Source organism: Eurytemora carolleeae, unplaced genomic scaffold (assembly GCF_000591075.1).
Source record: "Eurytemora carolleeae unplaced genomic scaffold, Eaff_2.0 scaffold159, whole genome shotgun sequence".
NCBI classification, from domain to species: domain Eukaryota; kingdom Metazoa; phylum Arthropoda; class Copepoda; order Calanoida; family Temoridae; genus Eurytemora; species Eurytemora carolleeae.
The window spans coordinates 234353-249726 of NW_019396151.1; the positions used below are offsets into that span (position 1 = coordinate 234353).

The 15374-nt window shown below is 32.1% G+C and overlaps 1 protein-coding gene and 3 long non-coding RNA genes across 8 annotated transcripts in view; all 4 read right to left on the reverse strand.

Moving 5' to 3' along the window:
- Positions 1-700: 700 nt before the first annotated feature.
- Positions 701-3411, reverse strand: LOC111696534 (uncharacterized). Of its 2 annotated transcripts, XR_002764109.1 has the most exons (3): positions 2983-3411; positions 2179-2595; positions 701-1456 (listed from the first exon to the last, which is right to left on the reverse strand). It is a non-coding gene; the product is annotated as an uncharacterized LOC111696534 (long non-coding RNA). The 2 variants fall into 2 exon arrangements; XR_002764108.1 differs by having other exon boundaries at positions 2179-3411.
- A 1101-nt stretch (positions 3412-4512) lies between these two features.
- On the reverse strand, positions 4513-5074 carry LOC111696535 (uncharacterized). The gene is made up of 2 exons (XR_002764110.1): positions 4984-5074; positions 4513-4584 (listed from the first exon to the last, which is right to left on the reverse strand). It is a non-coding gene; the product is annotated as an uncharacterized LOC111696535 (long non-coding RNA).
- Positions 5075-5965: 891 nt separating this feature from the next.
- LOC111696536 (uncharacterized) lies at positions 5966-8129 on the reverse strand. Its single transcript, XR_002764111.1, has 5 exons — positions 8050-8129; positions 7505-7570; positions 6811-6933; positions 6466-6543; positions 5966-6077 (listed from the first exon to the last, which is right to left on the reverse strand). It is a non-coding gene; the product is annotated as an uncharacterized LOC111696536 (long non-coding RNA).
- A 2633-nt stretch (positions 8130-10762) lies between these two features.
- The window catches only part of LOC111696554 (uncharacterized), a 43777-nt gene continuing 39165 nt past the window's right edge, over positions 10763-15374 (reverse strand). For 3 of the 4 annotated variants that reach the window (XM_023466185.1, XM_023466186.1, XM_023466184.1), the window contains 4 exons: positions 11830-11993; positions 11661-11770; positions 11096-11200; positions 10763-10970 (listed from right to left, as the gene is read on the reverse strand). In XM_023466185.1, the coding sequence (XP_023321953.1) occupies positions 11100-11200; positions 11661-11770; positions 11830-11993 (375 nt within the window). In that variant the 3' untranslated portion in view covers positions 10763-10970; positions 11096-11099. The remainder of the gene's footprint in view (positions 10971-11095; positions 11201-11660; positions 11771-11829; positions 11994-15374) is intronic. The other variant, XM_023466187.1, reaches the window with a different exon arrangement.

Genomic DNA, 15374 nt, shown 5'->3' on the forward strand with positions numbered 1-15374 from the left:
TCTCGATATAAGAAGTATGGAACTACTCTTCCAATCTCTTCTACAGATTGAATAGACAGTATCGAGGATAACGGCTGTCAAGAATCCTACTCTTCAAACTTTGCCGTGCAGACTTGGTATCCAGGGTATAGGGTATCTGGGAACTAATGGAGTTTAACATGCAGATTATATTCTTGTTGTGGAAACTGAACAGACACAGATCAACCTCAGGATCAACAGCAATACCAGCAAGGAGCTGAATGAATCCTGTCTAGAGAAGTTGAAAGTATCCACCAAGTGTCAGACCTGGATAGATCAGAGTTCTCAAGTCGAAATTAAAGGTCTGCTGTTGGCAGACGGACACACGCAGTTACAGGGTGTCCCAATAAACATGGGAATTCAGTGACGAATTCGATATCGTCTTTATAAATAATTCTTTGATTTAGTATAGTGATACCTACTGAGAAAGCTCTAATCTGTAAGACTATCGTCTGCTTTGTTTACATTTTGTTAAATCAAACCAAAATCAAACCAAAATCAAACCAAAATCAAACCAAAATCAACAAATCAAATCAAAATCGAAATCAAATCAAAATCAAATCAAATCAAAATCAAACCAAAATTAAACCAAAATCAAACCAAATCAAACCAAAATCAAACCAAATCAAACCAAAATCAAACCAAAATCAAACCAAAATCAAATCAAAAATCAAACCAAAACCAAACCAAAATTAAAATCTTATCAAATTTAGACATGTGGAGATTTGCTTCTGCTTGCAAGTTTCATAACAAGGTTTTGAAAGGTTCAAGGATACGACTAAAGGAGGCAATGTATCTATGAAATTTATCAATATCTCAGCAAATAATGGTGTTAGCCGGTTCTACTTTTGCATGTATACTCGTCTGATGCTCTAGGAACAGGATATGAAGTCAAATCTTCAATATCTCCGTTCGGATACCGAAGATATGGGATAAGGTAACTCCGTCGGCTCCGATTTTTTATCTCCGGCACCTATGAACTTACAGAGCCCAAATTCAAAACAGTTACACCTAAGGACCTACATAATTTAATAAAATAATGAAAAAAATTTATTTTCAATTCTATCATGAGAAGACAGGGTGTCAAAAAACTGCATTTTTTATTTTCTTTTTAAATGCCTTTTTTGGGGACTTCCAATCAAAAATAACGAAAGAAAAAGGGTACTGAAAATGCATTTTATCCCCTACATCCCCTACAGGGTGTCCCAAAAATATTTTCCACTCATTTTTAAAATTCTATGAGTTTTACTGTCAATAATGGTGATAGCCAGTTCTACTTTTGCATGTATTCTAATCTGATATTCTAGGAACAGGATAAAAGGTCAAATCAGTAATATCTCCGTTCAAGAGGATAAGGAACCTCCGATGGCTCCGATTTTTCGACTTCGGCTACAATTGACTTACAGAGCCCAAATTCAACACACAAACACCTAAGGACCTAAATGATTTAGCAAAATATAGATTATATATATTCTGTCCTTGTGCCTAACTGTCTCTGTAAATAACTTTTTTCATTAAACAAATCAATCATTCATTTTATCAAACAATCAATCATTCATTTACTTCGTCATCCTATCTTTCTATCAGGCATTCATAGTAATAATAATAATAATGTATTCAAGTAGTAGTATGATGGTCTAAGAACAGGAAATGAAGTGATGTCTTTTGCGAAAACCGGACAGAAGAATAAGGTACAACTGAATCTTCATCTATATTTTCTTTTTTTATCTCGATTCTAAACAGAAATATCAAATCAAATCTAAAAAACAAATCTTTCAAATCAAGATTTCCGATGACAAAAAAGTTGTTTGCACTCAAAATGTACACACATTTACTAATATTGTACACTGCAGTACATTAATACACAAATGAAAAACAGGTTTTTTCAGTCTCTTTGTCCTCTTTAAGAAATCGAATGAAATTCATGCAAAAGAAAGTTTAAACGTCAAGACCATTTTAAAAAACATAAAGAACAATGTGTTGCCAGTTTTAATGTGAAGAATGTGACTTCACTATCAAATGGAAACCTTCTTTGACGCGTCATGGTAAGATAATTAATTCAATTCTCTTGAAACTAGAATTAAAAAAGACCAGGAAAAAACATATTAATAACAATACTTAGGTTTCGCGTATGGAATTGTATTTTAGGAAAATAAATACCTTTATTAATTTTAACTGTTTTAATAGTTGAAAGATGCCATGCAGACTCGGGGGTGGAAATAACTTCCGCGAAGCAGAGATGTTTAGCCAATGGTGAAGGTGGTGGTGCTGGCGGAGGTGGTTTAGGAGGTTTTTTTGAAAGAAGGATAAATCAACAAAATGCTAGATTGATTGATACTTGATTGATGGAATAAATGAATGATTGATAGAATTATTGATTGTTTGATAAAATAAATGGTTGATTAATTGAAGGAAAAAAGTTAATTATAGATATAGTTAGGTACAAGGACATAATATAAATTATTTATTTTTTATTCAATCATTTAGATCCTAATGTATTCGTGTTTTGAATTTGGGCTCTGTAAGTCAACTGGATCCAGAGTTGACAAATCGAAGCCACCGGAAGTACCTTATCCTCTGAACAGAGATATTACGGGTTTGAACTTTAATCCTGTTCCTAGAATATCAGACTAGTATACATGCAAAACCATAACCGGCTATCACCATTTTTGATAGTAAAACTTTAAAGAATTTAAAAATGAGTGGGAAATATTTTTGGGACACCCTTTTAAAAAAAATTATCTGTATCCTTTTTCTTTCGTTATTTTTTATATGAAGACCCCCAAAAAAGACATTTAAAAACAAAATGAAAAAATGCCGTATTTGACACCTTGTCTTTGCAAGAAAAAATCGAAATTTAAAGAAAATTATTATATTATATAGGTCCACTCCTTAGGTGTGTGTGTTGAATGCTCTGTGAGTTTATTAGGGCCGGAGATAAAAAATCGGAGCCGACGGAGGTACCTTAGTCCATATCTCCGGTCTCCGAACGGAGATATTAAAGATTTGACGTCATATCCTGTTCCCAGAGCATCAGATGAGTATACATTCAAAAGTAGAACTGGCTACCACCATTATTTACTCAAATATTGAAAAATGTCATAGATATTAGATTAGATAGATAGATATTAAAGCACCCATCCTTCATAGTTGCCAACTTTATTTAGGAGCTTAGGCGATTAATTGTTTGATTGTTTGATTGATAAACTGCTTGATTGATGGATTGGTGAATTGTTTGATTGGTTGATGTCTCTAACACTTACTTCAGCGCCAGTTCTTTCCTAATTCATAAATCAAAACTTGATTGATTGATTACATCATTGATTAAGTGGGGTTCAATTCATCAAAGGAATTATCCTGCCATTAATTGAAGCTCTGCACAGTGGGCATTCACCTGGATAAAAAACTCAAATCAAAATTAAATAAATAAAATATTTTAAATTAGTAAAGCTTAAAAAAGCTAAATAAAAAATAATTTATAAATAATTATATAAAAAAGATATTTTTTGTACCGTTTGTATGATACTTAATCGTTAAATATGGAATCCGAGGACTTACAAAACGTTTCCTCGTAAATGGTTTTCTCACAAAGCATTTCCCCAATAAAGCGTTTCCTCTACAGTTCTCTTGGCATAAAAATGTTTATAAAACGTTTTCTGCTACAGAACGTTTCCTGCACAAAATGTCTTCTCTCTTGGTATAAACTAATTCGTGCTTCAAACTGCTACACAAAATGTCTATATGCTTCTGTATAAATACTTTCATAAATCGTTTCAGTCTCATGTCTACTTGAAAAACTAATAAATTTAATGAAATGATAATATTTATTATAATAATATGTAATTATCAATTTTGAAATAATCTTTACTTTGAAATGATATCGAAAGGTTGAAGATTGCATTGAGTGTTGTAGCAGGAAAAGTTTTGTCGGAACACGCTTTGTGAGTGCTCCACAAAATATCTTTCAGAATAATTTAACAGATTTATATTTTTTTGGTCACTTGATCCGTTTCAGAACCAAAGATGAAAAAATTGGGTAAATGTGAAGAAAGTTTTTAAATCTCAACAAAACCACATCAAGTAAACGCATTACTTTACCAAGGAATTCACCAAGGGCCAAGACTAATTTTGTCTAGAAAACATCCAGTGCAAAGGGAGAAAATTTAATCATGGCAAAATTGGTTGGGAAAACCCGTAGTTAAGAAAAAAAAAATTTCCCGAAATTTTTTATTGCGCAATGAAAATCAACAAAAAAAGACAATTAAAAATAGACTAAAAAACAGAATAACGAAGAAGTAGATAAAAAGCACCTTAGCAATACAATATCGTTTATAAGACTAAAAAACAGAATAACGAAGAAGTAGATAAAAAGCACGGANCCCCCGAAGAAAACTATTTTGGTAATCTTTTGGACGAAAAGTTGGACATTAATTGGCAGCTATTTTTCTTAATTCAGATAAAAATAAATTGTGTAAGGTTTCTGGTTTTTTATCCCTGAGCAAGCAGCTGCTTCAAGCAGACAGGTCCAGCAGCCTAGGTGACCGCAAGGTGTAGCTGCTGACCCTCCTCAAGAAAGAAACTGTATAAATTCATCAATCGATCAATCATTTAGTCAATCTAAAACCAATCAAGAACCCAATCAATAAATCAATCGCGGCCCCTTTGGGACAGAAAAATGAAAGCCCCCCCGCCTCACTTAACACTTTCTACCCTAAACAAATCCTTCATCAAACAATAAAGCGATGCCAACCCTTTATAAAATCTCAGCTCCGCACAAATATTTCTAGCATGTGGCAAAGTCAAAAGAATTTTAATTAAAATACCTTTCACTCATTGTCCCATCTGAGACCAAGATAAATATCAAGAAATAGTTGAACTTCCTTGTCAAAAATGAACCAAATCTCTCGTGTTCCGGTTCAAGTCCAAGAGAAGTGGTTATATTTGGACCCTGTTTAATAAATTTACCTCTAAACCCAAGGGTTTCCAGGCATAAAGGACATCTATTAGATTCTGGTAATTGGTTCGTTGAACTTGATCTGTAACAAAGCATTAATTTAATATAACTTATTATTAACATTTTGTAAAAAGTAATTTTCAAAATTAAAGGATTCTCCGAACTTCGTGTAAGAAAAGAAATGGAAACGAATATTAACATTTGCAATTTAAAAAATTAAAGTTTCAGACTGAAAATAAAAAATAAAATTTGTCCTATAATTTGAGATAATTTTTCTATTTAACAGTATACAGTAATACAGTTATACAGTTATACAGTTACAGTTATACAGTCATACACTTATACAGTCATACAGTTATACAGTTATACAGTATACAGTATACAGTATACAGTATACAGTATACAGTATACAATATATACAATATACAGGGTGTAAATGAAAACCCCGCCCTCCCTTACAAATTATCCTGGTTGCGCCTAAAAGGAGGATGTATTTAACCCAGACAAAACAATACTGGACAGTATTAATATTACCTTAGATACGTAATATATGATTCATCTTTCTGTTCAGATCTTAGAATTTCTCCGTGCAAGGACATATTAAAAATTAAATGCAATTCTGAAAGAAAAAAAACAGTGGTTTCGGGTCTGTCAAATCCCTCTCCTCTCAATACCCTTTCTATATCAATTAAAAATTAAAAATAAAAAGTTTTTCTAACAAGATTAACAATATTTATTTTGTATTAATTTGGGTTTGGTTTGGTTATAAGCGCCAGGGCTAGATCAGGCTATTAAATATCAACTGGCAAGTAATTTTCTCCTTGATCCCTTTTTTCCCTGCAAAAAAATATCAACGTTCCACTTCAATAATTTTTTCTTCTATGGCGATTAAAAACAATCAGATTTTTTTTAATAAAAATGAAAAGTTTATAAAATAGTTTGGGGCTGATTTGTCAACAAATATTTGCATGGTTTAAATAGTGGTATGCAAACGTTTTTCAAGAAAAAACTGCAACCTGTATTGAGAACTGTTGTCCTCTGTTTGTTTTCCAATCTTAGCGTACTGCAAACCAAATACACGTCGGCGTACATCTTTGTATAATCCCTACAGTTAAATACAAGATTAATGTGTATTCAAGGGACTGTATTTGAATTTGAAAAGTGGCAAGGATTCACAATAGTAAACTTTAAACCTCTAATATATCTAAAAATTGACTTGCGGAAATATTTAGCACAGACAAAGATAAACATCATTAACATAATTCGAAACTTTTCACGACATATTCCTCTTTATTGCTCAGATGAACAAGTTGTGAGTAGTGTTTTTTACAGTGTAAGAAGGGCTGCCTCCCCCCCCCCCCTCCCACTACAATCTCTTTAATTAGAGTGGTCAATTGATCTTAAATTCACAGAATAACACCAAATAAGATTAAAGTGTAACTCAAATCTAAAATCTGCTTTTTCAGAGTTTTCATAATCATAATCTTTAATACCTGATAGAAAAATATGCATGTGTTGAGAGAATTGAGAAGAGAAATAAACTTTTTAATTGGATCCGTGCTCCCTGGCACCTTAATAATGATAACACTTGATCAAGGGAATTATATCAATTCATACATTTTTATCAATCCGTGAATTTGTCATTTTTAATCCTAACATGTCAAAATCGATTAATTTCGCTCATATTTCGCCTTTTTATCAAAATTAAACGAGAATAAAAAAAAATAGTTAGATATTGAAGAAAAAACCCAGAAATAAATAAATAAATAAATCTGACTTTAATTTAGACAGCATCAGAAATAATTGCTTATTCTAGCAGCAGCGCTGTACCTTTATACCTGGAGTTGGAGTAGAATATGGTCCAGTATATTAGGACCAAAGGATTTAGAGATAATGAAAAGAATTCTAGTAAGAGTTGAGGGATTAATCAACACAAGTCCTGTGTACTCCTCTCCTAAACTCTAAACAAATTCTTTTTTATATGCAGAGTTCAGTGATCACATAAAGTTCACACAAAAAAAAACAATTTAAGGCAGGGCCTACATGGGATTTTTTCAGCAACCTTTTTAAACTATCCAGGGACGGCTAGAAGCTTAAGCATCAATTGTAGACTTAAAACCCCCTGGATTCTGGAAGCTTGAATCAACGATTAAGGACTAAAATTGTTACTAGAAAAGGGGCGCAAAGCACTCTAAAAGCCTATCTATATTTATTTTGCTTGTCAGTTTGTTTGTTTAAAATAAACGTCAACACGACTGAAACGATTGGGGCAACAAAATTTGAGGTGAATCACATGACCCCATAGAAGGTTCCATTTTATGGCTGTCCGACATTTTTTTAACAAATGCCTAAAAGTGTCGATTTTGACCATTTTTGAAATCCACCAATTTAAACAGAAGAATCCGCGAATTTCTCAGTGCAGTTCGAAAATATACGTTGGCTAAAAAAGCAAAGCGGCCTAAAAGCCTAGTTTCTAATATTTTACTGACGTTTTCAAACCTTTTCAAAGTATACTATTAGAAACTGACTGACCTGGAAATCTCTAAGTGTGGTAGAGGTGTAGTAGATTAGTTTAGATAACGGTCCAATCCATTTATCCTAAATATTAACCAGGATTTTATACGATTTATCCTTCTATGAATATTATATAAGTTGGATACAGGAAGTACAGAAATGTTAATTCTAGTCATCAATTATATCTTTCTTAATTCATCTTGTGTAGACTGTCCCAGGGTCCCTGATTCTGACAAATTAAAAAAATTTAATTTTTGTCAAACCTTGTATTTCTGGCCACTTTTCTCAATTGTTGGTTTGATGCTTTTACCTAATTACTGTCTATACGGGTGTACCGAATAAGCCCAAATAGTTTTAGTGGGACCATGTGTAAGGGTTGGGTTGAACAAGTCAGGTTTAAAAGTTTCAACTAAAAAAAAGATAAGTAATTGAATTATCTAAAATTATTATAAATCGACATTCCGCAAACATTCAATCATTTTTAATTTAAAATCAGAATAAATTGAAAAATTGAAATGATAAAACTTGAAAGGTGGGCGTGAGGCAGAAAACATGTAACGTACCTTGTGTGCAAAATCCTGAGCCCCAAGTGTAGAAATAACAAGACTTGAAATAGAATTCCTAAACAGGAATTAACGTTAATGTGATACAGCTGACGTGTCAAAATAAAAATGCGCATTTTACAAATGTCCAAAAATCTAAAAAAATGGTTTCCATTAATCAGGAATTAAATTTCTTGGAAAAGCAACACTTTTTTAGGCATTTATTTAATGTTTTAATGTTTCAATTTGGGAGAGGAGTCAAATACTGGGGGAAATGGCTTTGTCCAGGAGAAAGATTCTAAATTCAAAGATTTTATTTTAAAAACTACAGATACCTTATTTTTACAAAATGAAAACCCCGCCCTCCCTTACAAATTATCATAGTTGCGCCTAAAAGGTGTAATATATTATAGGGGTAAAACTATTTTTTATAATTACCCCAAGGATTCTAGGGGCGGGGAGTAAGTAACCCCAATAACCCCCCTTATTTACGCCACTTTAGTGTTTCTTCTTTTAATTTTGAGGGGTTTCCGCATGTTTTTGAGGCGTTTCTGTTTTTTAAAAACTTTAGAAACTTTATTTTGTTGAGGTGTTTCCTCTATTTTTTTGAGGCTTCCGATTTAAAAAAAAACTTTTAAACTTCATTCAGTTGAGGTGTTTCCGTTTACTAAAAACCTTTTAAAGTTAATTTAGTTGAGGTGTCTCCTCTTTTTTTACAAGCCCGTACGAGAGCTTATAGTAGGGGGGACACCTTAATTTTTTGTGAGCACACACCTAGAAAGTTATGTGCAGGACCCTAGCTAAAACCCCCTATTTTTACAAAATTACTGATAAGTTTTTTATCTTTATTAAAGAACTGCATATCTTTTATAACCTACTAACCCGAAAACTTAAAAATACCAAAGTCTCTATATGTATTAATAGGTAGTTTTACGTATAAATACGTATGCTCAACTTTTGAGTAAGGAACTTATGTATATTCACGTACATTATTTATCATACCAACCAATTTTTTAAAAATGCTTTGTTTTTCCAGAACCGTGTTTATACGAAAAATTACGTATACTTTTTACCAAGTAATTTTTCTAAATTTTTAGGTTTTTATTTGACATATTTTTACGCCTTTTTTATAGGTTTTTTTACTTAAAAATTTGTATTTTTTCCGTAAATTTCATACCAATAAATTTTTCAAAGTTTTCAGGTTTTTATTTTACGTATTTTTAGGTTTTTTCTTTACTTAAAAAATTGTATTTTTTTAGAGTTTAATAGTTTGATGCAAACCTAAAAATACGTATATGTTTTCGTAAATTTCATACCAAGAAATGTTTCAACGTTTTAAAGGTTTTTATTTTGCGTATTTTTAAGTATTTTTAAGTTTTTTCTTTACTTAAAAATTTATTTTTTTAGAGTTTAAAAGTTTGATGCAAACTTAAAAATATGTATGTTTTCGTAAATTTTATAACAAGTAATATCTCAAAGTTTTAAAGTTTTTATTTTACGTCTTTTTACGTATTTTTTAGGTTTTTCTTTACTTAAAAATTTATTTTTTTAGAGTTTAAAAGTTTGATGCAAACTTAAAAATATGTATGTTTTCGTGAATTTCATACCAAGTTAGTGTCAATATATTCACGAAACCTTAACTGCAGAAAAATGCTTTTTTAAGTTAGAATTTGAAAATATGTTGTACTCTTTTTAAGAGAATTGTTCTCTAAGAAATTTAATGCAATGTTTCAAAATTGATATCATTTTTGAGTAAATTGATGTTTTCATTAGAATCAATGTCAGTTTGAGTAAATTGATGTTTTCATTAGAATCAATGTCAGTAAATTCTCGATTTTTTGATAAATAGAAGTTTTACTTTGACAGTCTTGTAANTAAATATTGATTAAATATTGATTAAATATTGATTAAATATTGATTAAATATTGATTAAATATTGATTAAATATTGATTAAATATTGATTAAATATTGATTAAATATTGATTAAATATTGATTAAATATTGATTAAATATTGATTAAATATTGATTAAATATTGATTAAATATTGATTAAATATTGATTAAATATTGATTAAATATTGATTAAATATTGATTAAATATTGATTAAATATTGATTAAATATTGATTAAATATTGATTAAATATTGATTAAATATTGATTAAATATTGATTAAATATTGATTAAATATTGATTAAATATTGATTAAATATTGATTAAATATTGATTAAATATTGATTAAATATTGATTAAATATTGATTAAATATTGATTAAATATTGATTAAATATTGATTAAATATTGATTAAATATTGATTAAATATTGATTAAATATTGATTAAATATTGATTAAATATTGATTAAATATTGATTAAATATTGATTAAATATTGATTAAATATTGATTAAATATTGATTAAATATTGATTAAATATTGATTAAATATTGATTAAATATTGATTAAATATTGATTAAATATTGATTAAATATTGATTAAATATTGATTAAATATTGATTAAATATTGATTAAATATTGATTAAATATTGATTAAATATTGATTAAATATTGATTAAATATTGATTAAATATTGATTAAATATTGATTAAATATTGATTAAATATTGATTAAATATTGATTAAATATTGATTAAATATTGATTAAATATTGATTAAATATTGATTAAATATTGATTAAATATTGATTACAATCAATTAAATATTAATTAAATATGTTGATAATTAGAATGCAATGATTAAAAAGTAAAATTTGTATTAGAAAAATGAGTGCAAAAAGCCTGGTGTAAAAATATTAAAGGGCAGTATACATTCGTACCATATATATATGAATGCTAATATTTAACAAAGGCTAAAGTTGGGTGTTTCATAATCAAATCTGTAAAATATTACAAAGCATTTGAAGAGCCCTCAACAGTCGACATATCTGCCTGAAATAAATAGATTTTAGCCTGATAGCCTGATAAAAAAGGGGAAATTTTTTTATTCTATAGTTCATTTTAATCAGAGTTTAAGAAGAAAGGGGGATAGTTCTTACTTAAAAATGATACTGAACCTTATTATTTCTTGAGCCAACGCCTGCAGAGTAAGAAGTAGAATATCTCACATACACTAAGTATACTCAATCCAACACAGAGTCCTACCGTTCCTCCAAACTGGGCTGAAATATGTACAGGGTTACACATAAAGAATGCGACTGTATAAAGACGATCGGACACTCTTAAAATGTGACCATGCCAAGGTTAAATTTTATTCTGCCTTAGGTATAGTAATCTAATATCCTATTTAATGATCTGGCAAATAAACAAACAAGTTTACAGTTGCAGGGAATTGTGAATATAAGGAAACAAGCCGTATAAATTCCGTACAATCATCTTATACCCTGTACATAACTAAAATACAAGGTGCAGACCATGTATCATAGTTCACTAAACTGTTTATTGATTGATATAATGATAAACATAAGGCATTGCTATTTATTCCTAACTAAAACTTTTTGTTATCTTTTGAAAGCATATTTTTTTAATACTTTTCATTAAATATTAGGGCAATTCTTTTCATTATTTACATCACTATAAAAAGAGTTTTAAGAAAGATGCATTTTAATCCAAATTTTATACCTACAATATCTTGCCATCCAAACAATTGATCTCTTTTGAATTTAGTCACTCCCATGTCGCTAAAAAACACATGTATGTAGGCAGTATACATGATTTTCTCCTTAAATGTCCTGCAAAAAAAAGATCTGTTGCAAAATTTAATTTACATAAATTGTCATAAAATATTCACCTGACAGCACAACCCCAATATTGTCCTGGAAACGTTTCGTATTTTCCAAACATTTCCTCTAGTTTAATTGCATATTCTGCCAGTGCATCAAACTCTTGTTTGAACCCAACTTCTTCACATACAGTCTGGTATAATTCCTTACAAACTGCTTTACGAACCAGGCCCTGAAGGATTTTTTATAAACACTTCTGACAATTTGAGTTTAGTAAATTAGTACTATACATTTCAGAATAACAGATTTTAAAACTTAGCTTTAAAAGGTTTGGGAAGAAGTTCATGGTTTTCATTCCAGACATTTTTATCAATACCAATTATTTTACTTAATCTTCAGTGATTACTTTTTACTACAACTCTTAAATTCAGGTTAGAAATTAAGATAGTTTTAACAGGGTTTCTGGAATAATGTATGAATTGTAGGTTTTCTAGTAACTTCCTTAAGGTTATTATTACAATAAATTTACCTAGGGTTATTATTACAATAAATTTCCCTGGGGTTATTAATACAATAAATTTACCTGAGGTTAGTACTACAATAAACTTCCCTAGGTTTATAACTACAATATATCTCCCATGAGTTATTACTACAATAAATTTCCTTGGGGTTATTACTACTTTAAATTTCCCAAGGGTTTTTACTACAATAAATTTCCCAAAATAAGACTGCAGTCCTTTAACTATCATATTGTGGAGACCATTAGATATGGTCTTCCAGTCTGGAAGCTCAACTAACCAAACCAAATATATATTTGATAGTACAGGGTGTCCCACGAAACATGACAGTATGCAGGACGACTTGAATGTCGTCTTGATTTTTTATATAATTTATGGTCTTACAGTTGAGAGTTCCATTAATCTCAATCATCTTACTGGTATTAGAGGATTGTTCCAGGCTCTCTGTAGGGACAAGTTTGGTAATTTAACCCACAAGGTTTCATACCAGGTATTAAACTCTTTGGCCTCATTCTAGGAGGATCTGGAATTCTGGCTTGGATGAGTTTATCTCTCAGATTAGGAGGTCTCTTATAGGTAACCATTGGTGGATTTTATAAAAAACCTCCTTCATCCAAGGATCCTGGACCATGGTTCTCCAATGTTTCTCTATGATAGAGGAGATACAAGCATGGGTACTGGAAAAGGGTAAGGTAGTCATACATTTCTAAGGATTCTAGCTTCTGTACCTTGCCTACGTCATAACTCGGTACAGGACACAGAGGACAGGGCACTGGTCCTAGAACTGTCTTGGGATAAGATCTGTTGTAGGGGAGTATATGCATAATTGTGAATGGCATTTCTTTGGCAGAGTGGGAATTCTCCACCAATAGTTTTAATCAGTGATGTCAGACACGTACAGATCTTCCCCTTACCATATCAACCTTTCATTCATGCGCGAGCCTTGTTGTGATACCCTATTCCAGTACCCATGGATGCAAGGCAGTTGGGGATTAAATGAGCTAGAAATTATAACTCAATCTGGTTTCTCCTTTTTCTTCACTTTCTATAAAGCAACTTCTTCAGAGCCCCCGATTTAAAAGCTTCGGCTCGAGTCTTAATTCCTTAAACGCAGCTTTAAGACCCAATCTTAGACCCAACTCTGATGACAGCTTGTGTCACGTGATTGACAGCTGCAAGATCTTAGGCTCGACTTAAGGAGTTAAGTCCTCACCTCTGTTGTTCCTCAAGAACAGGCTGAGTTCTGCCAAGTTCCTCATGAATACAGGAGCTTCTGTGTCTGTGTTCCCTGACCTACCCTGCTCACCTTCAGCTCCAGGTTCTTTTATCCAGGTGAAGGTTTATCAGATCTTCCAAGGACTTCCATGCTGTTTTGTGTATATGGATGACGTCCTTATGTTCAGCTCTGACCTTGGTTCTCATCTTGAACATGAGCTAAGGGTCTTTGATCTCCTCTGACAAATGTAGGTTTGCAACTCTTACAGTGAATTATCTCAGTATGAAAGTCTCAGGATCAGTTGTTCTCCTCTAGTTAAACACACAGAGATCATTTGCTGTCCTACAGACAAGAAAGGTCTTCATCGTTTCCTAGAAATTCTTAATTTCTACAGAAGATTTATGCAAGGTGCAGCCGGACTCTGAAGGGTAAACCTTCAGCTCTGACCTGGAACCTGGAGATGGACCAGTCCTTCGCAGTCGTCAAATCCATCCTGGCAAATGTTCATTCTGACCCTTCTGCCTGGATATCTTTGTCCATAGATGCCTCTGGTTCTCATGTTGGAGCAGTCTTGCATTAAGGAATATCCGGCTCCTAGGCCCCTCTGGCATTTTATTCAAATCCCATCCAGAACCCAGCAATGTTCCACAACATCCACCATCAACAACTCCAACAACACTGATTTCTGCACTCCACCCACCTTCTCCGCCAGCAGTTCCACGGTTATCTTTCTCCAAAATGTCCCTTCTGCAACAGTCCTGCTCCTATGTTCCTTGCTCCGGTTCCAATCTTCTCTGTGACACATCCACGGGTATCCTCTGCCCCCTGGTTCCGGAGAAGATGAGAAGGACAGTGTTCGAGTCAATTCACAATATTTCTCATCCAGGCAAGCGTGCTTGTAAAAGACTGATTTCAAGAAGTCTTGTTTGGGAAGGTTTCTCCAAAGATGTCAATTTATGGTCTCAGTCCTGTCAAGATTGCCAATGGAGCAAGATTCAAACCCGTATCAAGTCTCCCATCAAACAGATACTGGTTAATGTAGGACGAGATTCTCTCATATGCACGTAGATCTGATTGGTCCTCTTCCTCAATAATGTGTGGATATACATTTCTGTTTACCATTGATGATAGAACAAGTGTATGGCGGGAAGCAATTCCTCTCCAGTCTACAACAGCAGAAGAATGTGCCAAGGTTTTACTCTGATCCTGGATCCCAACCTAAGGAGTTCACCTCTGATCATGGAGCACAGTTCACAAGCTCTATCTGGATTAATCTCTGCAGGTTCCTAGGAATCATACGCGGATTTTTGGTGATGTCAATTTGGTAAGGTGACAATTTGGTAATGACAATTTGGTAAGCTCACAAAAGTGACAATTTGGTAATGACAAATTGGTAACAACAAAAAAGTGACAATTTGGTATTACAAATTTGGTAACGCCATAAAAGTGACAATTTGGTAAACGAAATAAAAGTGACATTATGTAAAATTGTTTAATTTTTAGTTTTATATTCAATTGAAGATAATTGATTCTAGGAATCTTTTNACGTTAGTTTCAGCCAGTTACCAGAACTGTAAAATCAAGAATTTGCCGCCAAGAGAAGAAGGTGAAACGTCTGGCTATCCCACTGTCATCTCAAAGTGTCTCTGAGAGCTCGATTGTCTGAAACAGACTGGTTCAATCATCTACCCCTGGTGTTACTTGGTCTCTAGAGTATTTCCAGAGAAGATTCTGCTATCTCCGCCTCCAAAGCTGTTTTTGGTTCTTTGCTGGTTCTGCCATGAGATTTTCTGGATAGTCCGGAGCTGCCCTTGTAAGAGTATCTTCGGAGAATCCAATCAATCCTAAAGAACAATACCACAGTTCTTTCTAATCATTC